The 27,997-nt window shown below is 45.6% G+C and overlaps 1 protein-coding gene across 3 annotated transcripts; it reads right to left on the bottom strand.

Annotated features, from left to right (window-relative positions):
• Positions 1 to 7: 7 nt before the first annotated feature.
• On the bottom strand, positions 8 to 27,986 carry GCNT4 (glucosaminyl (N-acetyl) transferase 4). Of its 3 annotated transcripts, none has more exons than XM_072958502.1 (2): positions 27,918 to 27,986; positions 8 to 5,958 (listed from the first exon to the last, which is right to left on the bottom strand). In XM_072958502.1, exon 2 carries the CDS (start codon positions 5,955 to 5,957, stop codon positions 4,593 to 4,595), a length of 1,365 nt encoding a protein of 454 aa, XP_072814603.1. In that variant the 5' UTR covers position 5,958; positions 27,918 to 27,986; the 3' UTR covers positions 8 to 4,592. The 3 variants fall into 3 exon arrangements, with proteins under 3 accessions (XP_072814603.1, XP_072814601.1, XP_072814602.1); XM_072958500.1 differs by lacking the exon at positions 27,918 to 27,986 and adding an exon at positions 27,444 to 27,827; XM_072958501.1 differs by lacking the exon at positions 27,918 to 27,986 and adding an exon at positions 8,188 to 8,620.
• Between the last annotated feature and the right edge of the window lie 11 nt (positions 27,987 to 27,997).

Genomic DNA, 27,997 nt, shown 5'->3' with positions numbered 1-27,997 from the left:
CAAATGGTTTCTGTTTAAATTTCCTTTATTGTTCTATAAGAAACAGGAGCAAAACCAAAAAGGTATAATAAATGTACCCAGGTCACTGAGCATGATTTTTTCTCAGATTCTTAGCTGGCGATTTGTCCTCTGTGACTCAGTCCAAGATGCTCCTAGGAAGGATGGTGCGACTCTGTGAAGGCCATTCCTGAGCTCAGGTCAATCGTCTTCCTGTGGTTTTCATGCACCCTCGTGGGCTGACACACTCATCTGTCTCTGAAGCAAAGCTCAAATGGTTTGTTATGCTGCATCATAGGAATTTTCTCCCAGCAGTAGGAATAAAATTTGCAATTATCTATTCTCTCTTGCCAGGGTTTCCTCATAATCAGTTTCATGAAACTAGAAGCCAGTTGTCCTAGTTTAGAGGCAGACTTGTTGACACCAAAGGGAATTTTAAAAATATGGAATTACTTATCTGGGAATCGAGCCTGTAAGTCTTCAATATGACACTGCACACCTACCCACCCCACCACCATCACCACCAAAGTCAGCCAAAATTCTTTCATGAGATGACTGTGGATTTGCATGGTTGTCCAGCTTGGTTAAGACCTAGAATTAACCTTAGGTTAAAGTAGATGTTAATTTGTTTATGTTAAAGTTTTCCAAAATGGCTTTACTCCTTGAGATGGATTGTGACTTATGAGTGTGACATGCATACTCTTTGCCAGCCAGGAAGGCTGGTGACTGTTATGGCTGACAAGAAGAAAAGGGTGACAGAAGAAAACTGACTGTCAGAGCAGGGGTGGGGGCGTGAGGATCAGTGATGCCAGATACACCTCGGTTTAGGAGAGCTGGATTAGATGGTGTGACCCCAGCAGAGGGAAGCTCACCCAGAATCACTCAGCAGCGGAGCCTGAGATACCAGCGGAGCCAGGGTCCTCGTGTCCTCGGGGCTCACAACCAAGGCAGGCGTCCTGGTGCAGAAAGAGTCTGGATTTTCCAGGGGTTGAGGGATGTGAGATAAAGAGCTCAACATACGCTATTGAGAACAAACTTCCTAGAAGTAATCAAGTAAACAAGAAGATTTATCTAGATAATTAATCATCAAGGAGAAACCAATCTGGAGGAGAATGAAGACAGAGAAATCTTGGAAGATTCTTTGAGACCTTGCCAAATGAATTCAAGTTTGTGTGCCTATATTCTGTGTAGAGTACACACACTGAATTTTTTGTTTGTTTTTAATTCTGAAGTGAAATTAACTGTGCTCTTCAAATACTGGGCAAGTGTCGTCAACTGAAAGAGTCTTTGTGGGGAACCAGTACAACCAGTAAAAGGAAACATCATAAATGCCAGGGGATAGGTTGTTGCAGCCCATTTTATTTTACAGTGTTGGAGAATTAGCATCTAATGGCAGCATAATCCAAAAATGCAACACCATTCTACTTAAAACTCATTTAATGGGAAATATGTCTTTCAAAAATGATAAAACCAAACAAGACTAGTAGGAGATTTAGAGACCAGTTGACAAAATCAAAATTCATTCCATCATCACCACCAACAAAAACAGTTATAACATACTTGGGTACTTTCACTTTTCTGTCTCAAAGATTGTCATTTCTGTTTTCTATGCAATATGTCAAAATATATATGTATGTATAATATTCACATTCTGGAAGGCAAAAGAAATCTTCAAATTAAACTCCCTAAATTTAAACATTTTATTTATATATATATTTCACTTAAAATAATCAAACCATTAAAAATAGCAGCAACACAGGTCTTTAAATATTATAATATTACAGTAGATTTTTTTCACATCAGGTAGATCTATTTGGGTAGCTCTCTCACTATTAATATTATCTAATATAATTTACAAACTCCAAGGTCCTGGTCTCATTGCCAAATAACTTAGAGTCGAGATTCAATAAATACTATGTAAAGAATAATTACAAAACACAGACAGCAGAACATTCTCTAGACTAGAGACAATCATACCAAAGGTTTTAGGGAAGAATCAGGTTTGAAGGAGGTCTGAAGGCATGCAGGGAATCGACAGGATTCCCAAGGCAGGAGAGTGATCTGACAAGCTCCCTGAAATGTTAGGGATTGAATCCCAAGAAATGTGTCCATGGAAAGAAGGCACTGCCACCTCTTCATGGAGCCACATGTCATCTGAATATGGCATTAAAGCCATTAACCAGAAAATTTCCCAATAAACAAGGGATAGAATCATTTCTCACCTAGAGGCAAGACACTGGACCATTTTTTGGCATTTACATTCATTCTAACTACCAACAGCATAAAAAACAAGATTTGAACAGGACTTTGGGTATTTAAGCCTGGATGGTAGGAAAAGTATTTCTGCCCCTATTCCTGATCTAAGCCACTGGACCACTTTGCTAATCCTGCTGGCTTAGAAAGAATCATATGTATATATAAACTGAATCACTATGCTGTACATTAGAAACTAACACAACATTGTAAATCAACTATATTTCAATTAGAAAGAGAAAACAACCCAAATGTGGTGACAAGGTTTCTTGGTACCTGGATTCCATTACAGAAGTTGCCTCTGCAATTGTGCCTTCTTTTTGTATTTCAAAGGTTTTTCAGAAAAGGGAAATGGTTAAGTGTTACAAGGGGGTTGGATCTATGTCTGTCTCGTAATAAGACTGCTCACTGATATTTCAATCAGTTGTCCCTATTTTCAAACCACTTCCGATATTATTTCAATTGATTCTTACATATCAACATGTAAGGAAGCCAGGACACCTCCAAGCGCACACTTTATAGACCAGGAAAACTGAGGCCCTGGAGACCAACGTGATTAGCTTGTCACGGTCACACACACCAACGAACAGGTGATTGGAAGCAGGTAGGGAAAAAAAGGGAAAACAAATGCATTCACGAGAAGAAGAAAGGGAGAGAGAAGTGGTACCATTTGGCAGTCAGTCATCATAAACTTTAAAATGAGCAAAATGCATTTCACACGTAGAACACAGATGTTTAAAAACACATTTGAATACTTCAGTCTTCCGAACAGTCTCATGCTGGCCTTCATGACTACATCTTTACGTAGTTACTGAAACCTAAGATCGCTGAGAAATTTTCCCATGAGTTCCATGATTTCCCAAGAGACGTAACAATATTGTAGCCTGTCCTCAGGATCCCACTCCTGTCCCATTTCACTTCCAGCACAACAGTTACATGAAAATATATGTGTATTTTGACTCATTTGGTGGTTTTCTAAGGTGCTGGTATTACAAAATATTATTAATGAATATCCTCTCAGTGTCCTTCCTAAAATGAGCTTTCTCTCTTGGATCAAAGCTGAAAAGACCGCAATGAACTTAGAGCTCTTATAATTTTACATTTGGACTCCACCTGACAGTTGCTGGAGAGGAAACATTTTCTAATAACCTCAATAGTTAATTTAGAAAGCTGCCTTATTTTACCCAACCTTTTCAAGAAAACTCAGTGACTTCTTAGCTTGATAGTTCCACAAAACAAAATTACGCTGATTCCACTGTTAAAAACTTACATATCATGATAATCTACGAATTGAAAGACTTAGGCTGAATGGTCTAGCGTGTGAAGCTGTGAATTTGTTAATCAGTTTTTATTTTTAATCCGTAAATGTGTTTTAAAGAAACAGCCGAATTCAAAAGGAGGCCATTCATGACACCACAGTGTAACATGATGGAAAAGTCATCTAAATCTTTTAAAAAATTTTTTTCTTACTTTTTTTGGGGGGTTGGGGGCAGGTAATTAGGTTATTTATTTATTTGTTTACTTTAATGGAGGTGCTGGGGATTGAACCCAGGGACACACTTTACCACTGAGCTATCCCCTCCCTCCCTGTACAAATTTTTTTGTCCCTCTTCAGGCACCTCCTGTCCCAAACCCCCTGCTCACCCCCACCACCTCGCTAACAGTCACACACTCCAGAGCCCTGCCAACAGTCCCCTGACCTTGAATGGAATGAATGAGGCACCACGACGGAGGTGAGGCTTTGGCAAGCAGGGAACGGGACAGTTCTTTGAGCTCTTCTGAGGTAGTATGGTCTCTCCTTCTAATCCTCTATTGGTTAAGAGAAGTCTAGGGAGTTAGGAAGTGGAATGCTGGTCCCTGTACTTAAACGCCACTCTGAAATTGGTGGTTAGCCCTGTTATAGAATTGCCACATGCTCCAAAACCTCTTCAGTAGAACCCTGACTGTTACGTGGAGAAGTTAAGATACTGAGGTTGCTGTGTGATGAGGCTAAGCCACAGTTCCTCGAGGGCACCATGTAACTCATTACAACTTAGGTTTATTTCCTACACGTTTCTAGAACAGTGCCTGGCCTACAGCAGGAACTCAATAGCTATCCGATGACAGACTGTTTAAAATCTCTGATTTAGCTCAGTGAGATTACAAGCAAAAGCAAACATAAAAACACCCAACCCACTGCAAGTTAATTGTCACCAAAGGCCCGGTCACGTTCCCTGGTGCATGGAACTTTAGACACCTTTCAGATCGTGAGGAGGTTAAACTCAAGTGGTACTGGCCATGGTGTAGCATACAATTGCATACTAACTCCATTTACCAGACACCTTATTTCCATCATGATTGTATCATGATGCGGTTGTGGGGCTTTTAGCCATAAAGAACTTTTCTGAAGACAAAGTGATCCACTCTCTCTGTTGTTCTTCAAGCTTTTCCGCCAAGCATTTAATCAAGACAGGGTCCACCTTAGAATCAAATTTATTAGCAAACCAATGTCCATCTTTGATAAGCCACCTTAATTCTGCTGCTCCGTAGATGCACACGCTTCGGAGGTGAGAACCAGTACAAGAGGGATAGAAAAGGCCTTCAAGATAATTCCACTTGACGAGGCGGGTCTTACTCTGTAGGTCGGACACATCCTGGGCTGACCTAGAAATCTCCCCGGGAATTCCTGGTACCCGAATTAAGGTGGCCCAGAAGTGCTCATCCGGCGAGTATGTGTCCTCAGACCAGGCAAAAAAGTCTTTAACGAGGGAGTTGTTGGAAATATATTTAACGAATGCTCGACTTAAAACAAAATAAGCACTGCCAACAAAGACCTCGATGTTATGAGGGGGGGCGCCCTTGGAGATGTTTGTCCTCGTGGGCAGCTTCACATACTCATAAGGCACCTGTCTGAGCTCATGGTGATAAGTGAATCTTTCTGTTTTAGTGTTAGGGGGTTTCACTGTCTCTAACATATTTGATCCATTGAGTTTCTTCAACTCTGACACTAATTCAAAGTTTGACTTCAAAGGAAAATCCTGCCCACACAGGTTGATAACATATTTCCACTGAACTGAAGACTTGAGAAGGTCTGACAAGCAATTTAAATCAGCTTGGAGTCGGGAAATGTGTGCATACTGCACAGTCTCTAATTTGGAAGCGATGAAAATATTGGAGAAGCACTTAGCTAAATTGTTCATGGCCACTTTGAAGGTATCCGTTGCTTTACGGTCATAATGGATGCAGTAAATATTGTGCTGGTTGTATATCGCATGGATTAGCCTTTCGACCATAATGGCGTCCTTGTGAACAACCAGGGAATAGGCTATCGGGAAGCGTTCTTCCTCCCTTGAAACAAGCTTCTGCTTATAGCCTCGTAGGGCCTGGTAGATGTCACAGTCACTGGTCATCACCACGACATCGTCATCATCCAAGTCGATGATGGTCCTTCTTCTTATTTCCAGACTCTTGCCGATTTCCAAAGGCTCCTGTTCATAGACACCCGAACAGTTAATCTCATATCCGATTTCATTCTTCGCATGGGTGTATCTGTTCCTCACAAAAGGCGAGGTACTTAGGGAGTACTCAACCAAGTAAATGCCCCTTTGCGGGAAGAGGAGTCTTTTCACATTGAGAAGCTTCAACAAGGAGAAGAGCCATAGGGTTAGAAGCAGGATGAACACTTTCTGGCGCAGGTGGTATTTAAAGCAACATTTAAATGTCTTCATTCTATAAAAGAACAAAGGAATAATTCAGCTAAAGTATTAAAAGAAATTTAGTTCAGCTCAACAGGCATCCACTGGGTGCCTACCACATGCCAGACAGAATGCTCGGCCCAATGATGATTAAAACAAGGTTCTTGCACTTCAAAGAATCCAGAAATAAGGAAATGGAAATATGCAGAACGGTTGTATTTCCTGGTACTCCGTGCTAATTATACCTAAATTTGAGAGATGTTGGTTATCAAATAGGATGAAGAACAATGTTAGCTCCTAAAATACAGGTACGAACTATCTTGTCTGTATTTCTGCTTAGCATATTTGGAGAGGGATGACCCTAGTTTGGGCAGAGGTCTAGAAAACTGGATGTCCTCAAGAGGTTCTTGCAAATGCAAATGACCCACCTGAGGCTAAAAGGAACATCCATCTTGACTCTCCCTTCAGATCCTGATTAGATCTGGGTCTGAAGTCAAATGGGGAAAGCCCAGCGAGTCCCACTGCCGGAGACTGAATGCTTGCATCTCCCCAAAGTTCACAAGCTGAAACCTGCCCCCCAAGGTGATGGTATTAGGAGGTGGGGCTTTGGGAAGTGATTAGGTCATGAGAGTGGAGTCCACATGATTGAGATTAGTGCCCTTATAAAAGAAACCCCAGCAGCTCCTTCGCCCCTTCCACCGTGTGAGGACACAGTGGGTAGACTGCTGTCTATGAACCAGGAGGAGAGCTCTCCCAGGCACAGAATCTGCTGGAGCCTTGATCTTGGACTTCCCAGCCTCCATAACTGTGAGAAATACATTTGTGTTGTTTATAAGCCAGCTGGCCTGTGGCGTTCTCTTATAACCACCTGCATGGACTAAGAAACCCTCCCTTCAGAAATGAGAGCAGTGGGCAGACACCCAGAGGAGCTACAGTAAATATTAAATGCTGTAAAATTTTGTACAGAGTATACAAATTTAGTAAGCTTGCACATTTCCCTTATTTTAAAAATTTTGTTAGCCCCCATTTCCTCATAGGGATTAGCAATTTAGCCCTTAATGAAAAATGAAAAGAGCCTGACTCTCGTTGACAGTAGGTGGGGAGGGTGGGCGTGTGAAGACGACCCTGGTTTGGCAGCATCTGTCAGTTTACCAACCCACCAAGATGGGCTCATGTGTGTGCAAAGAAGGCGTGTGCACAAGAAGGTTCCCCGCAGTGTTATCTGTTCACTGAAGATCACTAAAACGTCCCACCTGGCACCGATTAAGTGCACTCGCACCATGCCCATGTGGAACAATTCCCACCACAGACTGTGAATCAACAGAAACAAGCAACATGCAGATCAGCGTACAGTGAGTTGACATGTGTGTCCAAAAAGGATTATGCATACGCAGGAGCCCACACACAGAGCACATGCTGGCAACCTTTTTCCTTCTCTGTCACAACTATTCAACTCTGCCATTGTCGTGGGAAAGCAGTTACAGATCATGTATAAATGAGTGTGCGTGACTCTGTTCCAATAAAACTTTATTTACAAAAACAGGCAGCTGGCTGAATCTGGTCCACAGGCCAATATTTCCTGAAGGATGCTGTATAGACATGACACCTGGAAGAGGGCTTACTTTGCAGGGTGGGGTGGGAAAGGACTGAGGATCGGGACCCTGGATAGGAAGGGGATTTACCTATGACTGAACAGCTGTTTGGACTATCTGAATGTTAAAAATGACTGTATTAGTTTATCACATAACACAGGCTAACCAAGGGAAGGGCACAGCTGCGCTTATTTGCAGAGCAGCAGGAAAAGGGGAAACTGGGGAGAACCACCCCAAGGCTGGAGGGCAGGCGGCTGGCCGAGCTCTGGGGGCTGCTTCCAGCAGGTTTAAGTACTGAGAACTGGTGAGGCGTGAGGAGCCCATATGCAATTTCCTAACACATCTCCATAAGCCTTAAATGAGGACATAATCATTGCACCCACTTTCCTTACAATTAGCAAGAAATCTGAACATGATTTACTTCTGTAGATTTCTTCTACACAGACCAACTGAAAAAGCTCCCCTGGGAACGACATGCTCTCCTTCACCTTCACTTGAATCACCCTCCTTTAAACAATGATACCCTATTCACCAGCAGTGAATTGTCCTGTCCACACCTCAGGCTCTTCTCTGTGGGTTTCCCCAGGGTCCTATTCTCAGCTTATGGCTCTTCTCACGAACACTCTTCCTCACTTTCTGGATTTCACCCTCCACAAATACACGGCCAATACCTTTATCTTCAGCTCCCACCTCTTGCCCAAGCTTCCGAAGTGACCATCCAATGGCTGGACGGGCATCCCCAGCAGGTCTCCCACAGGCACTCAGCCTCCCTGAGTCCATGACCGGCCCTGATGTCTTCACCTCTCCTGTGTTTTCTGTCTCAATTTTTGGTGAGCCCTTCCACTCGATGACACAAGCCTGAAACCCGAGAGCCACCCCCAGCTCTTCCATTTCCCTTACACCCACACAGTCATCTCACTAACATGCCTTAATTTCATCTCCTTCCCCTCCACCAGGTCCAGACAACATCTCTGCTGACTGTCATCCTCAGACTCATATAAAAGGCCAAAGGCTTGAGTGCCTGGAGATAACCTGCTGACCTCTCAGCAGAGCTGAGAAGAGGCCAAAAGCCGCTTTCAGGAGCCGACAAAAGCTCACCCTTGCATCTCCACCCCCGTGTAACTTCTAACTCGAGGAAAGGGATGTTTCCAGTCAAAGGCGTTTCTGGCCGTGGCGAGCAGGCGAAAGGGCTTTACTTGGACATAGGGCCGGGCAGAATTGGTGGGCTGCTTGTTTCTCCTGATATCAAAGGCTGTCCTGGAGGCAGACGGGCTCTCCCTCTTGAAGAGGCCTGGTACGGAAGGGAAGTTCAGGAAGCGAGGCGTCAGGGCTATCTTGATTCCCTCCCCTTCTTCCTTTAAAATTAACTCTCGCCCCTGGCTGGCAAAGCTCAGACACCGGACCAGAGCCAGCAGCCCTGGGACGCCTCACAGCGTGCCTGCCACCTTTCCTGCCCCGCGTGCTCTGCGACCTTCCTGTTCGGGGCAGGCAGCTGTCGCCTCATGGCTCAACTCAGACTGGCTAGGCCCCAGGCTGGAGTCAGGAAGGGTGTGCTCCAGGCCTTCTCAGGAAGGGCAAGGAAGTGTGGATGCAGGAGGTGAGAGACCACAGTCCCCAACCTGAACTTTTCTCAGGGCAGTGCCTCTGCTTGGCTCCCACAGCCCCTCCCAGCACAGAGATTGTTGACCTAAATTCAATATTTTAGAATGCCTGAATGCCTCCACATAATGCTCTTTGTTAATTTAATAGTATCATTATTATGAATGTAGAAACATTCAATAAGGAGTTGTTTCTTGGGGCACTGTTCCCCCAGGGGCAAGGAGCTGCCAGGGGGGAGGTGGGTGGGGGGGTGGGGTTGGCACTTGCTCATGGTGGCGACACCTCCCTTCTCTGCCACCTGCCGCCCAGGCCAGCAACACCCCACGGGCTCCAGGTCTGTTAGGATGGGAATGCCCTCCAGAGGCCTGGCCCTGGCCTGACCCGCGCTGACCGCGCTGACTGGACAGTTATGCTGGGCATGTGGCTCCTCGGAGACCAGAGCAGCAATGCCGCCTTCTGCCAAAACCCCACCCCAGCTCTTTCCCTCTTAAAAGCCCCGTGGGCTGGGCGGAAAGCAGGTAGGTGTTTTGCTGCCAGGAAGTAGTCTTCTAATTACCACACAAATAATTTGCCACCCCAGGGGGAAGAGGTATTTCCTCCCACCCACCCAGGCAGACAGGAAGCTGACCTGCTGTGAAGTTCATCACCACACAGGTACAAGTTCATCATGATGATGCAGATCTGGGAGGGAACAGCAGTGCAGGTGGACCGCCTGGCTCAGCAGAAATAAGCGCTTATTGGGGTAATTCAATAAAAACCCAACAGGGATGTTGAATGAAGCATTTTCCCCAAACCATCTTCTTTTTCCTCCACACCCTCCCAGGCACTGTTTACAGCCTTAAAGGAAACAGCAGGCACACCAAGTACCCTTGGCTAAGTGCTTATAATCGCTTTCACAGCTAGATGGCCACAGCCGTTAGCGGCTCTTCGTGAAAGAACTCTCCTTAATCAGCCATTTAAAACCCAGGACTGTCACCAAAGTACAAGCCTCCTTACCCAGGGCAGGAAGGGGAACAGTACATCACGGAGGAATGGGGAAGAAAGGAGTGAATGTGGTTTAGCTTAGGCACACTGCTTATGTCACAGGGCAGGCGGTCACACAGTAGATGGCTCTGCCCCTCCATCCCCTCGCTCGCCTGCCCCCTCCCTGCACACCTGTGATTCTTCCCAGGTGCTCACACTGGGAAGGTGGAGGCTGGCGGCACTGGAGAGAAGGGAAAGCAGTGCAAGGGTTTCAGGAAGCCCCGGACCTGGGCCTGAATCCCTGGAGAAGCAGTGGTATTAGATGGATCAAACTGTTTACCCTCTTGAGACTGCTTTTCATATCTCAAATTGGGTATTAGAAAAGCCCCCTGCTTCGCCTGGGGGCTGTGAGGGCCCAGGAGTGTGTGTGAAAGGAGTCGCCCCATAAAGGCACAAAATTTGGGGGGTTTTCCAGAATATTACACAGGACGTGCTGATTTGTTTAAGAAAAGAATCCACTGGACAATTTTATGCAGATAATGTGAAGGAAATGACTTTCACTTTTTTGACCAAAGGAGGAGGTGGAAAGGTCATAAGGCGGGATGAAGCAGCTGAGAGCTAAGACCTTGCTCCGGGCATCCAGGCTGAGCAGGAGGAAGAGGAAGCCACATAGGCTCCTGGCCGCACAGCCCGGCTTCTGCTGGGGGAGGCCCTTGTGCTGGACCGTGGTCGAGCCCCTCAACCTCGCCACATCTCTGTGTCCTCATCGGTAAAAGGATGTTAGTAACAGTAACTACCCCAAGGGGATTTTGAGGTTAAATGAGGTAAGGCATGCAAAGCGCCGTGGCACAGTCCAGATCACGCCCGCCTGGTTAATGCTGGGGTGGCTTTGTCCTCATCCCCATCTTCATCCTCATCCCCATCTCCTCCTCAACTCTTCCTCCCCCTCCTCTTACTACTCCTCCTCATTGACTTCTCTAAAGATCCTGCCCAGACCTATAGCTTATTGTCCTTTTTTTCAATCTATCTCCTGTTTCTCAGGATTTTAGAATTAATGCCTGAACACCTCCATATGATGCTTTTTGTTAATTTAATAATATCTCTATTACTATTAATGTAGAATCATTCAATCAAGAATTGTTACTCCGGGCACTGTTCCAGGTACTCTGTACATAATAACTCAATCCCCTACACAGATCAATGAGGTAGGTACTACCTCTATCCCCCTTTTACAAGACAGGACCTGAGGCATGTGGAGATTCAGAAATTGCCCAAGGTCCTACTGGGCTAGAAAGTGCTTTAGTTGGAACTTGAACCCAGAGAGTTGCTCCAGAGATGAGCTCTTAGGCAATGCTGTTCTTTGGAATATAAATTAAAAATACTTCTTATCTTCCCCAACAGTTTTAGTTCTTGACTCAAACTTCTCATTACCGTGTTTTATCTGACTGCCCTAAAGCTAGAACAGAAGTGAACATCGAACCATGTTGAAGTCCTGAGACCCTCCACCCACCTTAAGGGATTATTTAGATGGAGAATCATCCTGGAAGAATGCTGGGTGATGAACACATTCTGTTCCTATAATCAGAGGCTGGGGCCAATTCATGTGCTAAAGCAGGGATTAGTCAATCTCCCAGCCAATGGAATCGATTAAAGGAAAGAAAGCTCACTCATCCTAAGAAATTCTGCCATCAGGTACCCTTGTCCCATATCTTGTCACAGACTACTCACTGATTCACCTGTTCCTGTAGTGACCAGTGACACAATTTGAGCTCTCTGAGAATTACTATTTTAGAAAACTTTCCAGGCGAAATCTCTCTCCACATGGAGAATATTCCCTCTGTGCACCACCTGTAAGTTCTCAAAGTTACTGTCATTACATGTCAGTGTGAAAAATAGGATTTGAAGAGTTTATTTAGAAATGTCAGGATTTTGTTTCTTCCTAAACTCTTACAAAGAGGAATCATCACTAAAGAACACTAAAACATAGATGAGCTCACACACACAAATTCCTGATCTAGGTGAATGAGCAAAGGTCCTTCTACTGCGGCTCCTTGATTTCAATAAAGCCATTGATTCTCCCCTTGATGGCACACTCATCACCAAACCCAAGGAAAGTTTTGGAGTAAGACCATCAGTGGGAGGATGACTCAGCCGAGATGCACTTCCTCCACACCCTCACAGCACATGGAGTGGGCGAAGGAGCAGAAAAGGCAACCTTCTTTCCCTGATGACCTATACCCTCGTTGTTCTAGAGGGAGGATTGCAAAAGGCTAATAATTATCAGAATGTGATCAGGTAAACAGTAAGAAAGGCATGCCTGGGTCAGGTAATACAATGCAATACAAATTGAGGACAAACGGTCCTCAAATGATAAGAGGTTATAGTCTCAAAAAGGAAAAAAAAAAGGCTTTCTATTCTGTTTGTAAAAGTAAACTCTATTGTTTCTTTTTTAATCAGAAAGTCAGAATGGTCTAAAGAAGAAAACAAAGCTCACCAGTAATCCACCACCTGGCCATAGCATTCTGTGGACAGTAATGTCCGTCCAGACTGCTTTCAGTAAACATGCCTGTTTTGACTTCCTTTTCAATAGGAAGCCTCATTTTAAAGGCACCGTCTTGGCTGTTTCTTTCATTTCACAATATACTGTGAATGAGTCCTAGTGTACACTGGGTCTGTGAACTGCTAGAAAGTAAACAGATTTCTAACTGAGGTCAACATACTCTGCTGTAGGAAAAAATATGTAAATAATAGCATTGACTTCTCTGGGCCTTCACCACCAAAGCTGGATTAACTGTTCCGTAATTCTTGAAAAAGCCTAGAAGCAAAATCCTAAAACTGACAAGGACTTCACTGGTGACTGAGTCCAAATTCCTCCTTCTCTAAATGAGAAACCGAGGCCTAGCCATCATTAGACACTGTTTCACTTTGGGGATGCGGGGGGACATGGTTCCCTATTATATTCATGTTTGTATATCCAAGTGCTCCCCATCAAGGGACTGCATGGGGGGGGTCCTCCAATCCCCACTACCCAGGCCCCTCAGGTGGCACTCAGTCCAGTCTGGCTCCACTGCCCCCTCAGCTGAGGCTGTTCTGGCCAAAGTCAACAGAAGTCTTCATGCTGCAGAGGCAGGACACAGACCGGACCCTCTCTAATGGTCCATGCTGGGTGCTGGGGCCATTTATATTATCTTACATATTCCATTCAACAAACTTGTGAGGGAGGTAAGATCGTCCCCATTTTTCAGATTAGGAAACCGAGTCACAGAGAATAAAGAGCTAGACTGTGGAGGAGCCAGGATTTTCAACTGTGGCCTGACTTCAGAGCCTACACTACTGACCATCATGCGAGGCTGCCACTCCAATGGCTTAGCAGTAGAAGAACGCTGTTGGTTCTATTTCCAAAATGTAGGGGATGTTGGAGAATCCACCCACCCCTTTACACTCCACGGGAACCACTCTAATCCAAACCAGCATCAGCTCTCGCCTGGATATGAAGTGACCTCCTCACTAGACTTCCTTATTTCTGTCTAATCCATTGTCTGTAATGTAGCCAAAAGGATCTCATAAGCCCCGCCCTAGCTCCACTCCCTACACTCAGACCCCTTCACCTGGGTTTCATTGCACTTAAAATCAGTGATACTTTCCATGGCCACAGGCCCTGCCTTCCTCTCCAACTTCATCTAATTCTGCTTTTTTTCTTGCTTATTAAACTCTAAGCAATACCAGCTTTCTACAAGTTCCCAAAATACTGCAGTCACGTTCCTGCCTCAGGACCTTTGCACTTGGTGGTCCCATGTTTCTATAATTTCCCCCTGAATCCTGGCCTGACTGACCTCTCCATATCCCTCAAGCTTCAGGAGACATATCCACTCCTCTGGTCCTCTGCAATCACCCCTCTCAAATCTATTTTCTATTATCACACACCTCGTCTTCTTCTAAGCACTCATCACAGCAGCAGTTAGTTTACTAGTTTATTTCCGTCTCCAGGACAGGCCTTGTTCACACTCTACTCCCAGCCCTGCATACATCCCTACCTGGCACTGGGTGGCTGCTCGGTGTGACAAAGTCAGAAAACCCAAGTTCCATCTGGGCTCTGCCATCAAAAACACCTCAAGTGAATCTGGCAAGTCATTTAATCTTGGGCAAGTCTTTATTTCTCCAGTGTTGAATGGGATAATGTTTTTTCCACCCCACAACGCTGTCATGAAGGTCCAATGACATAACACATGTGAAATGGCTACAGAAGAAAAACCATGGGATGCAGAGGAATGGTTTCCCGGAAAACCAACATATTAACTGTTTGCCAGTTTTCTAAATAGTACACTCATAATTTTTCTAAAATAGTACATTCATGATTCTCTTCATTTGGACATTCTAATGATTATCTGTTTTTCAGTTCCTTGACTACGTTCTTTTTTTGTTCATGTCTGGTGTATATATTGTTCACGAAGACATACACCTATTTTAGATTCTGAAAGACAGGAAGATAGTTACTCTAGATAATCTCTAGAATTTTTTTTCCCCCAGTTTGCTCAATATCTTTCAAAAGGTCAAGAGCCAAAGAGTTCCTTTAAAAGACATCCAAGAAGAGCAAATGCAACCAGTTCTCTGCAGAGTTACAATCACCTAAGCAGTTTCTGTAACTCTATGCATTGCAGAATTCGAAGCTTTTCTTCTGAATTCATTATCTTTAGGGGCAATTCTCCAGATAGGACAAAACTGCAATGACTCATCCTAGCATCCCTGGCAGGCAGACCTCCTCAGGGACCACGTAAGAAAAAAGCAGTAGTGAGGAGTCTGCAGCAATGGGAGTACATGAAACATACCCTCAGACAGCGCCTCCGCCAGTGCTCAGTTGCCCAGATCATACGTCCACTTAAAATTGTCTCACTCAGGGAAACATGACACCCTGCATCCAAAGGGGCTCTGGTCGAGGCCCCTGTGGAACGTGTCACAACTGACAGCTTCCTCTACAGGCAGTTGGCTTCCATTTTCAAGTACAAAGACTATGGGTACCACTTTCCTTACACAAAGGTCTACCTTATCCATAAGATTTGAGAACAGAGTTCTGAAAATTCTGGATGTCAACATCAATCTATCAATCCTCTGTTTAGATTATAATTCTTCCAACAGTAACTTCACTGGAGCCTCTCGGGTTTGGGGAGATTTATAGGATCATTAAAGGTTATGTAGGAAACGAGCAATCCAGGGCAATCCAGGTCAGGATGCATTTACCCCACAGCACTCCCTCAAGGTCATCAGAAATCTGCACTTGCAGCAATGGAGCAAAAAAAGTACAGAATTCAGCCAGCTTTTTATAGTCACACCAATGAGGAGACAGCCAACTTGATTCTGGGCTTTGCTTCATCTGGTCCACAGGGGAAACCTCAAAAGCTGATTGTGTATCTTGCTGGGCAAAGCTATATGGCCAAGAAGTCTTCTGTAGGAAGTCGAAAGTACCAGATATGATCCTACTGAATGAAAAGGTTTTATTTTGTAATAATTGGTGACACTCGTTATGTTGCAGAACATTGAGTTTTTCCATAGGAAGAAAAGGGGGGTGGGGATGGGACTTCAAAAATACCTATGCCCTCAAATTTTAGCTCTGATGGAAACAGGTTAAACTAAATGTTTCCTCCTTTGTAGATATAAAAGGTTACAAAAAAGGTGCTCATTAATGTATTCAGCCTTTATCTCTCAAGCTTTACAAACATCAGGTTACATTCCTTTCTCACTTCTCTTTCCTGCCTTCCACGCTTAGCTGGCCCAACACAGAACCGATATATCGTTTATGTTTTATGTTCTAAATTAAAAATGTGGGTTGAGACTATTTTGGCTTCTTTTTCTATAAAGAGGAAAAATTGAGTTGAAAAGCATTTATGTCATTTTTTAAAAACATGTTTAGTGCACTAGAAAGAAAACAAAACTTACTCTGCCCAAGGTCTACATGATGTGATCATTCTTCCCTCTCCCACCCTGAAATTTCTGGAAGCACTTATTTGGTGTTGTATGGCCAACTCTGTCTTTTATACTGGCCAGAATTAATTCCCCAAAGGTTATGCAGCAGCTGAAGAGGTAGAGTAGCTCTGATTTCTACATGTGCACTTAAAGCAGTGTCTGCAGTCCCTGTAACCACATCCCAGAGGCAGCACAGGGGTAGACAGAGGTGAGTCAAGGGTAGAGACGGCAGAAATGGCTCAAGGCCAGGCCATGCTCTCCATGAATGGATTAGATACACTCAGTTCTAAATCATCAGAAAAGCTCCTCTGTTCGTCTTCCGTGTTCTGCCAACGTGGTGGGGAGCCCAGCCGGAGACCTCAATATGCTTCTGCACTTCCACTACAAAAATTCAAGACTGGCCACACTGTCATGATGTCACCGCTGAGTAAGGATCTGTATTTCTTGGTTTAAGAATCACATACTGTCCTGAGAGCTTGTCTGCATGGAGAAACAATAAAGTTGAGACCCAGGAATTCAAAACTAACATAAAGGGGTGGAGCAAACACAATCAGCAGTGCTCGGGAAAATTCTGCCAAAATAGGAATTTCAAAAGCAGAGATTTCCTATAAAATGTTGTATCAAAAGTCACAGAAATGACTCTAGAAAAGACTCCAAGTAGCTCTCCATTGGCATTTCCTACAAGGATGTATTCCAGTAATGGTTTTTATCATTATTTTTATCAAGGTATAGTTGATTTATAATAGTATATAAGTTTCAGGTGTACAGCATAGTGATTCACAATTTTACAGGTTATACTCCATTTATAGTTATTATAAAATACCGGTACAGTCCCTGTGCTGTACAGTGTAGCGTGTGGTTTATTTCACACACAGTAGTTTGCATCTCTTAACCCACTGTCTCTGTCTTGCCCCTCCCTTCTTTCCTCTCCCCACTGATAACTACTATTTTGTTCTTTATATCTGTGAATCTGTTTCTTTTTTGTTATATCCTCTAGAAATGGTTTAAATTAAGATAACAGGTTTCAACATGTAGGTTCTACTTTTAGCTAATATAATAAAAAAGTAAAAAGATTAGTTAAAAATTAAACATCTCAGCAAATTTATATGCCAACTCTATGGAATGCAAAAGGAAATACCAGACTCTTTAGATTTCCAAACAGATTACAATATTACAATCACTGAAATAGTGTGGCCAGAATAGACAGAGTTCAGTGGGATGGCATTCAGCCACAGACCCAAGTAGACGAGGATTTTACTTATGGCTCTGGTAGAGATAGCACCTGCCTCCCAAAACCCACCCTCCTTTTCTTCTTTTCTAAGAGAATCTCTGTATTATTGTTGGTGGCAGAAACAGACCTCTCTAAAAGACTTTCTTCCCAGCCTCCACAGCAGAGGAGCAGTCAGCAAAATACAATGTGGGGTATCTAGGAAAGTTCTTTAAAAGAATCTGAGTCAGGGTGGAGGGTGTGTGCCATTTTGATTTTTTCCCTTCATCTGCTTTTCTGCTTGGAACTCAGACATGATGGCTAGCATGGTAGCAGCCACCTGGGGACCATAAAGAACAGGCCGAGAGACTACTCCGCACTCTTGTCATGTGAGAAAAATAAGCCCTTATATGTTTAAGTAATTTTGCAAAGCTGCACTTTGAATGATGAACCATATGAAACTGGTAATGCTTCACATACATGCACGTGTGTACAAAATTAAGCTTAAATTTAAACCAGATTAAAGTGTCTACTTGTACAACAGTATAATCTTCTATACAGTCAAGTGCAAAATTATGTCTCAGATGATGCTGAACTTCTCATTTGTCTGTACTTAGAGGCAGATAGGGGCTTTAGACAAACCTCTGAAGAAAAGCAGGCTCCAAGATTCACCAAACTGACTCTCATATATCGGCATGAACTACACAGCCCGCCCACCATGCCTCAGGCAAGCACGACTCAGCATATGGCAAACCTCTCGTCTGGTTCTAGTCATAAGCACCATATAATCTCTGACGGCCACCTTACAGGTGGACTGCCTTCTTGAGAGCTTGTTTTGTAACAAGCTTGTTAATCAAAAAGGCAGATGTAGTACCACGGAGGGGGGAACCATGCTGAGTAGTTCTGAGCCCCTCTCTTCCCTCCCCTCCCCACCTGAGCCCATTCCCCACCCCCAGCCACACACTCGACCCTCTCCATCTCACCCTCCTGCTTTACTTCTGGGTGCAACATCATGATTTGGAATTTAAAGCCAATGATTCTGAACTTCAGTCCTGACTGCTGTCACTAATCTAGTCAGCCCTCTGCCTCCTCATCTGTGAAAGAGGGCCCAAGGGCACTCACTCACGTGGAGACAATGAGACTAACTCTGCTCATGCATTGGGCATATTTTGGCAGGAAAAGCTGACGGGCACTTGGGGTGCATGATGGCAAGGGGTCAAAAGCATTTAAACAAGCAACTGCCAGAGGAGGGGCACTGGATATAACAGACCAGGGGCTCCTCTGCAAACAAGGACGGGGCTTCATCCTCCACGTGCCACACCCACTCCTGCACCCAGAGACCCTCCGGGGGCCAAGAGTGGGGGTCTCCATCAGGCAGGATAGTGCAGAAGGCACATTCTCATGGTCAAGGGGGAGTGAGACGAGGGCAATTTTTTTTTTATTCTTACTTTTCCATAGGTTTGAAAATTTTCCAAAATAAAGACTTTTTTATTTTGTTTTTTGTTTTTAAGGAGGGAAGCATAGAGGCAAAGGGGAGTGGGCAGGACTAAAAGCCTTTGAAAGTCCCTGTCATTATTAAGCAACACATTTTTAGTGGAAAGGTTTTAAACACATTTTGAAGTCTGGCATCGTTGCTGTCTTCTCTATAATCTGTATTTTCCAAACGCTAACTGGTTCACTTCTTTGTTATAAAAATAACCTTTCTTTTGTTGTTCCACATTTATGAATTGATGATCATGAAAATATTCTCTTATTTTATGGTGGTAAAACACACATAACATAAAATTTACCATTGTAACCATTTTTTAAAAATCAGTAGTGTTAAAAAGTCTCTGTTTCTTAGCCTATCCTAGAAGAGCCATCCCATAAATGTTGGTGAGATCATGGGTTGGGGAGTGGCTGGATGGACAGATGGAAAGATGGGCGGGCAGATGGATGGATGGATGGAGAGGCAGATGGACATGGATGAATCAATGGTTAAAATTTTACTACTTTTAAGTGTACAGTTCTGGGGCATTAAGTACTTTCACACTGTTGTGCAACCATCACCAACATCCATTCACAGAACTTGTTCACCTTTCTCAACAGAAACTCTGTGTCCATTAAACACTTCCCTCTCTGCGGCCCCTGGCAGCCACCATTCTGCTTTTCTTCCTATGAATGTGACTACTCAAGGAATCCCATATTAGAGGAATCATATATTTGTCATTTTGTGGCTGGTTTATTTCACCAAACATCATGTGTTCAAGTTTCATCCATGTAATACATAGCATGTGTCAAGATTTCCTGCCTTTTAAGGCTGCATAATATTCCACTGTATGTCAATATCACATTTTGTTTATTCATCTGTCTGTGGATGGGTACTTGTACTGCTTCCGTCTTTTGGCTCTTGTGAACGTTGCTGCTATGAGCACGGGGCTACAAATATCAGCTCATGTCCCTGCTTCCACTTCTTTGGGGTACATATCTTATATACGCCTTTATTCTTAGATATTCTATTTCTATCCCCCTTCAATTGGCTGCCCTTCCATCCAGAAAACATTTGCTGTGTGTCTACCATTTGCTACGCAGGCACTGTGTTAGATTCTGGAGAGAGACAGTTGGAACATATACTGCCTGGAGGAATACAGAGAGAAACGGTGAGGTCCTAGGAGACTTGACTACAATCCAAGAAATCTCAGCTCTTTGGTTCCATTTGAATTTTATTGTATAGAGAGAACTTCCCAGAAAAGGTAAGTCACTAGCAAGCATTTGGAAATGTTTCTTTTCTTTAGGGGCTCTCCTGCCATAGTGTTCATTTTATGTTCCTCCTTCCTTAGCTTCTCTCCTCTGGTTCCACATTCCTTCCGTCAGCCCCACTATCTCCGTATCACTCTGCTAGCATCTTTCCATGATGTAGTCTTTGCGGCTGAATTTGTGCCTGCCTCGTGTGTCACTCTGCTTCTCTCTCCCGACCCACCTGAGATGACATCTGCCTAGGCCTGCCTGAGAGTTCGGCAGGGTGGTGGCTGGCAAGGCTGAAGGAAGGGAGAACCTGGTGGAAGGTGATGGCTGGGCAGAGAGAGCCCCTCCTTGCTGCCCCCAGGTGGCATGCAGGCATGTGGGAAAAGGACGCAACAGTGCAAATATTCCAAATATGCTGCCTGTGACGCTGAGAAGGAAAAGGACTCTTGGCAAGCACACGGGCTACAGGCTACGCTAGTCCCTGTTCTCCCCCATCCTGGGCATTACTGCTCACTCTTCACTGCATTCTGAGCAGGCTCTGCCCTGGGGAAGAGGGGACGGGGGAGAAGGAAAAGCAATCAAAGAGCCAGAGGTACAGCAGTCGAGGAGATTTACTTGAGGTTACAAAGAGCTCCTTTAGCACCCATCACTGGTTTCTTTGGTTGGTTTGTTTTTTGCTTGCCTTGGTAAGCAGAATATCACATCAAAAGACGTTTGGTAGTATCCTGGAGGAAGAAAGCAGGCTTGGATTTTATTGGGATTTTTTTGTAGTTTGGGTTAAGGCTAGTCTTTCAATGGAGGGTAGGGAAGAGGAAGAGGATCTGGGCAGCATGGACAAGGACATGAAAGACGTAACGGCACGATTCTAGGTTCTTTCTCATGCTCTAGCGACCATGGCTCAAAGCATTTTTTTTTAGATTTTATTTTTTGTTGAAGTGTAGTTGATTCACAATGTTAGTTTTAGGTGTAGAGCAAAGCGACTCAGTTATACATACACATACATATGTTTCTTTTTCAGATTCTTTCCCACTGTCTGTTATGACAAGAAATAGGACATAGTTCCCTGTGCTCTACAGCAGGTCCTTGTTGTTAATCTACTTTATATGTAGTAGTGTGTGTCTGTTAATCCCAAACTCCTAATTTAGCCCTCCCCTGTCCTTTCCCCTCTGGTAACCATAGTTTGTTTTCTATGTCTGTGAGTCAATTTTTGATTTGTAAATAAAATTTGAATCAAAAAGCATTCTTGCCATAAGGTTGTTTTGCTTTTTTACTTTTTAAAACTTTTTTGTATGATTATGTTACCTAATTGTACTCCTGTAAGAGTCGTGTAGGAGCAAAATTTTACATCGAAAAAAATTAAATAACCTTAATCTCTTGGTGAAATGTGGACTTGAGCACAATGCTCTTAAGTTCTAGAGCTTGGGTGGGGAGGGCCATAAAGCCGAGAGTAATGACAAGGCAGAATTTTTGCTCCCTATTATTTTGAAATTTCTGAATTCATCTTAATCTGACCATAAATAAGCTGAAACTTACCTCTGTGTCACGTACAAAAACCCCCAAGCTGACGCGGCCCCACGTGGAGAAACCGTGTGAGGAATGCTTCTGAACAGCAGTGATTTAAACACAAACAAGGATGGGACTGATGACAATTATTCTTCTGATTTCAGCTACACAAGGACGGCAAAAGATGCCAAGTTTTAAGCCTCATTAACATTGAGAAAGGCCTCTAACAAAGATGCTCATATTGTTATTAATTCCTCAGGCCAGGACATTGGCAGACAAGTTGGCAGAGGACTCAAAGATTCATATGAAAATGGACAGAAATAGGACCCAAACAGATTTGGACAGACTTGGATCGAGTAACATTCAAATCCAAGAAGTTAACTGCATTCTACCAGATGGAGAATGTGGTTTAACAGGAGCATCTGTAGAGAGGGGTTCGGAGTTTTGGCTGACTGTATGTTCGGGAGGAGTCACAGTTTGTGTGGTATGAGATTGCCAAAAGATTTTTAAAAGGCAGCAAAATCAAAGTGGTGTGGTCCTGGACAGTATGAGAACCACACAGCTGCAGAACCGGAAAGCCTAAAGGGACCTTAGCATCTTCCACCAATTTAGACCTTGAGATGGAGGAAGGGATGGGTTTGTGTCTGGGTACAACCCTCCACGAGGATGCTGACTGACGGAAGGTGAGTAGCAAAGTGAGAAGTGAGTGACCACAGGAGGGAAATGGAAGGTGAAAACGCAAAAGAGAAATGAAAGTTGGCTCCAAATACTACATTGTAGGCTGCTGGGCCCCATCCCCAGAGGCTCTGATTCAGCAGAGCTGGTGGTCCCAGAATTTGCATTTCTAACAAGTTCCCAGGTGCTGCTGGTGCAGCTAGTCAGTCCAGACCACACCTGGAGAACCACCGCTCTAAATAACAAAGTCACAGTTTTGGTTTCTTTTGCAATATATGTATTTCTAACATTTAACTAAGACACAATGGCCTATTTCCCAGTAAGTCCAAATTAGGGAGAATTTGCTGGTTTTAAAACCACACACATTTGTATTTAAGATTATGCTCTTTTTAAAATTTCATCCTGTTTAGCAGAAGTCCCACCTTTACTTTCTGACTCTTAAGTGTTTCTTATTATTTCAGCTTCATAAAGCAGACTTCTGCTTGTCTCATTTTCTGGTATTTTATATAATAGACAGTTTCCCTCTGTTCTTCTTCCACTTTTTCTGTATTTTTCTATTGTGTTCAGCAAATCAAGCTTCATTACACATTAAGATGTGACCTGCTTTTATCAGATGGTGTCTGGTTTCCCACATTTTCTGAAACAGTAAATATTGACCCAGTCCTTTTCCCAAAAGCCTACGCTGAGCCCACCACACCCTGGGGCTCATTAGGTTTTGAAGCGGCTGCACTCAATTTCTGATTAATTTTATTTGATCTTATATACTTGAAGCTTCAGTCTTTAGATCCCACTAGGAAAACTACCAGCATATGGAAGTGCATATAAAATGACATGCAAAGCAATGCAAATTAATACAAAACATACATCTCTAAATTGCTTGGGAAAAGTCTGTAAGCCTCAACATTGATATTATCTGCTTTGCTTCTTGCCTTCTGATGAGGAGTGACCAGATCCTTTTATTACAGTTAATTCTATACAGCACCCAGCACTTGACACTTGTCGACATGCTGAGTGGGAGGCGCTCCTGCCTGTGAGTCAGGCAAATGAGATCGCAATCTTAACTTGGCCACTGTTTGGCTCTACAGCGTTAGACGGGTTCTCAAACTTCTGAGTCTCAGATTTCACATCTGAAAATGACGGAAATGACACCCTCATAATAAAACCCCTGGCACTAAGGCTTGCTGAATACTCACTATGCACCAGGCACAATGCACACATCCCTATCTTGTGCATACAGCATGCACACAGGCAATCGTCACAACAGCCCACGAGAAGGTACCATAGCACATACACCCCTTAGGTGTGGCCATTTCAGAGACCAGGAAACTAAGACAAAAAGGTCAGGAAACTTGTGCAAGGTCATAAGCTAGGGAGTGGCAGGGCCGGAACCAGAGACCCTCAGCAGTCTCACTCCAGGGGCCGCTCTTAGATACACTGTAACTCTGTTTCATGATTTCCATCTATGTTTCTCCTAATCATTAAATTTGCATGATCTACAAAGTAAAACTTCAAATTTCACCACCATATGTGCTTCAAAATATTGTGTCAGTGGATGTTGATGGTTTACGTTATGTGAGTTTGATATCAGAATGGCAACACAACATGATCCAGCAATCCCACTCCTGGGCATATATCCAGAGGGAACTCTAATTTAAAAAGACACATGCACCCCAATGTTTGCAGCAGCACTATCAACAACAGCCAAGATATGGAAACAACCTAAATGTCCATCGACAGATGACTGGGTAAAGAAGCTGTGATATATTTACACAATGGAATACTACTCAACCATAAAAAATAAAATGCCATTTGCAGCAACATGGATGGACCTAGAGATCATCATTGTAAGTGAAGTAAGCCAGAAAGAGAAAGAAAAATACCATATGATATCACTCATATGTACAATCTGGGGAAAAAACACACACAAATGAACTTACCTACAAAACAGAAACAGACTCACAGACACAGAAAACAAACTTACGGTTAGCAGTGGGAACAGGGGGTGGGAAGGGATAAATTGGGAGTTTGAGATTTGCAGATATTGACTACTGTGTATAAAACAGACAAACAACAAGTGTCTACTGTATAGCACAGGGAACTATATTCAACATCTTGTAGTAACTTATTATAAGACTATGAGAACAAATATATGTAGGTATATGTTATGAATGAAGCATTATGCTGTACACTAGAAATTGACACAACACTGTAAACTGACGATACTTCAATTTAAAAAAAAAAAATGGCAACACAACCAGACTGTTTTTTACCTGCTACTCCAAGAGTGGGAGGGAAGCTCCAGAGATATCCTGTATGTTCAACCTCTCCTTCCAACTGGTTCCATCCCCTTCACATGTAACATGCAGGAGGCTCTCTCATCTTCATAAAGCCATCGATCCCTCTGTCCCCCCTCTCACTGAAGGAGCTGCCTCCAGGGAGTAAGTGCAGTGGCCACTGTCAGCCCTCAGCCCCTCAGCATACATGCACGTGCACGCACATCTGCACCGTGCCGGGTATGCACGCGCTACAGCGCCAGCTGAGACCCAGTACTGTGGCCCCTGTTTTCCTTCCACCTCTCCCCACAAAGATAGGGGCTCTTTTCCAGGTCACCCCCTCAATCCACCCCAGGCTTAAAATAACACCCCAATACAGATGACCCCCAGCTTCTTTGGGGCGGTCAGCTCTCTCCAGCCACTTCTTAAGGATTTCCACCTAGGAGCTTCAAAAGCAGCTTAGACTCAACAAAATCAAATGTGTCTTTCCTCCCCACATCTGCCCCTCCGCCAGTGTTCCCTCTTCTGTAAAGGGCAGCACCATCTGCCCGAGTGCTTAAGCCCAAATTTACAAGCAGTCACCCTATACTTTCATACTTTACAGAAAACTAGTCAAGTCCCCCCAGAATCCATCCACTCGTGTCATCCCTACCGCCACTGTGCCAGGCCCTCACATCAGCCCACAGCAGCCCTTCTCCACACAGCACCTGGAGTTTTGTTTTTAATCTAAATCTCATCGGGATACTTTCAGGTGTGATACTGTCTTGAGAATCAAGTCCACAAAATGGCCCCAAGGCTTGGCATCATCGAGCTCTGGTACCTGCTGACCTCACCACTGGCCCCTCAGGCCACACTGGACCTCTCCTTGCCAGGAACTCTCCCTGCTCTGGCCCCCTCTGGTCTTAGAGTCCACCCTTCCCTGGAGCGAGAATACACTCCCCTTTTCTCCTCCTCCTCCCCCTGCTTAGTTTATGATGCTCCTACTCACCTTTCAGGTCCACCTTAAATCTCCCCAAGAAGGCTTCCTGCCACCACCACCCCCCCACCAGACCCATGAGCTACAGCACCTCTGTGCTCCCACAGCACCCAGCGCAGGCCTGGCACAAAGTAAGTGCTCAATGTATTTGGACCGATGGATTGACTTTCAACCTCACATCACATAATCTCACTGTCTTGTTGCTTTCTTCCTGCGTTGGAACCTAAGAAGGAAATCCTTTGAAGCTGATACACTGTTACTTCTAGTCTGTGGTGCTATGCTAAAGCCGGGGTCACCAAGTCATACTCCCAAAACTGGTGGCTCTAGCTGCCAGTCATTCTCATGGGAAAGAGCAGAAACTGGGCACTGCCCCATGTCTGAGTTTCATTCAAAGTCAGACTGATACCTATTTATTGCGAGCCTATCCCGAGGGTACTTAGCATGGTGCCACCAAGTGCTAACTTTGAGTTACTGCCCAAGTATGCCACTCACTCCTAGCTCCTTCTGTGCAGGTACCGTGGCATTCAGCAAATTATTATAAACTTTGCCTCTCAAAGGAATACTTCTCCACTCCTAACGGGAAGTCTTTCAGTCTTCCCGGGAACACTCGGCCACACAACCTGGCTCTTTGGCTATTGTTTCTCGGCAAATACAAGTAAGATATAATTCAAAAGCATTTTAATTGGCCATTTCTCATAGAGAATTGGATTCTTAGAAAGGGCAACATAGGAACTGCTCCCTGCAGTAACTCACTTTTAAATATTTTACTTCCTCAAGAAACCATTAACAGAAGTTATCAAAAGGGACCAAAAAAGGGCGTTTTATGCACGTAAGATCAGAAGACGTGACTTCTGTCCACCACACCACACAGACACTTAATTGTTATCTCCAATTCCCGTAATCTTCTGGTTTGTTGCTTTTCAGTTTAAAGAACCAGAGGATGAAAAGCCAAGCGCCTCGGGGCTAACGTCTAGTCCAGCTCACCCAGAGAGGGGAAACACAGGTTTCCCGGCTACAACCACGCGGAAACCTCCCCTAGGCAGAAAAGATTAGTTCTTAAATTTATACACCACCACCCACCCACTCGCACCGTTAGCCTAGGTTAAGATGGTAAACTCCGAGAGCCCAGACCTCTTGGCTCTGAGGCTCCCAGCTCGGTGGAGGAGGTGCCGCCTCGCAGAGGGACGACCGGGGCCAGCTCTGCGGCAAGAAAACTTGACCTTAAAAAGCGCCGAAGCCCGTCCCAGCGGAGGGCGCGGCCGGAGGTCAGCCCCGCAGCTAATCTCCAAACTGTTAAGACATCCTACCCTACCTGGGCCTCAAGGAGAAGCCACGCCAGCAGCCCATTCCCGCGCCTCCCGCTGCCAGACAGCGTGGCCCGGGCCCGCGGGTAGCGGGCTGCGGAGAAGCTGGCGGGGGAGCGGAAGGGCCGGCGTCGGGACCCAGGCTCCGCAGGTCCCTCGGGCACCACGCCCCTCGGCGCCCCTCACCTGAGAGGGTCTAAGCCCGGAGGACGAGGCTGCGCGCCCCCCGCCCCAGAAAAGAGCGCGTCCGGGAGCCGCGTTCTCACGGCTCGGGGAGAGTCCCAGGGAAACCCTGATGCGGACGCGCCCGGCGACTCCCGGCCCGTCTCTGCTCCGGTAACCTGGGATGCTGGCCTCCCGGCCCCATCTCCCAGGGCACCCTCACGCTGACACGCGCCGCCCTCCCCGCAGCCCGCCGCCCTCTTCTCCAGCGCCGACCTCGGAGAACTTTCCAGCGTACAGCCGCCGGCGGGGCCCCGAAGTCACCGCGGGCGCGCAGCCAGGCTGGGGCTCGGCCTGGGATCCGGCTGCGGCTCCCCCGGGCCGACGCCCCCTCCACTCCCCGCCCCGCAGGGGACCCGGCGCCCAAGTTTTCCCCGGCGGGAAAACGAAAGTCGCGAGGAGGGGGTCCGGACGCCCTGGCCACGCGCCCCTGGGCCAGGAGCCCCGCACACGCCACGGCGGGACAGCCCCGCACCCCGGCCCCGCGCGTTCCTCCCTGGCCTGCGTGGCCAAGCCGACTTACGACAGGGAGGGGGGAAGCCCCGAGCGCGGGGTTCCCCGTGGCTGCAGACGCTGCTCCCGAGGGGCCGCGAGTTGCGCTTCGGGCTCCCGGTCCCCCGGCGACAGCGGTGGCGGCTGGCTCCCGCCTCCTCCACCTCCTCCTCCGCCACCTCGGCGGCGCGCCCTGCTTGGGAGTTGCTCTCCCTCGGCCGGTGGTGGGAGAGCGCCGAGCGGCCCCCGTGACGTGGAGGGAAGGAGGAGCGCCGCCGCCGCCGCGCTCCCGCGGAGGGAGCTCCCGCCCCCGCACTCCGGGGTCCCGGCTCCGCGCTCGGAGCAAAGTTCCCAGGAGCGCGCCGCGCGCTCCGCTCTCCGCCGCTGCCTGGCGCGTCAGCCAGGTTCGGCTCCCTCCCCGCATTAAACGGCAAGGAAGCGTAGGTCTGGAAAACTAAGTGACTTGTCCGAAGTCGCTGAGAGGGCAGTGACAAAGCAAACTCACATCTGCGACTCTTTGCTTTCCCCCGAAGGCTGGACTCAGCGAGGCTCCGGCCCTGCAGGAATCGCCCCGCTTTCATTGGT

This window comes from Vicugna pacos, chromosome 3, assembly GCF_048564905.1.
Source record: "Vicugna pacos chromosome 3, VicPac4, whole genome shotgun sequence".
NCBI lineage: Eukaryota > Metazoa > Chordata > Mammalia > Artiodactyla > Camelidae > Vicugna > Vicugna pacos.
Note: the sequence above shows the minus strand (reverse complement) of the source record. Positions and strands in the feature narration are given on the sequence as shown.

Coding starts and splice junctions, on each gene's coding strand:
- GCNT4 (XM_072958502.1), bottom strand. CDS start 5,957: ATGAAGACATTTAAATGTTGCTTTAAATACCACCTGCGCCAGAAAGTG.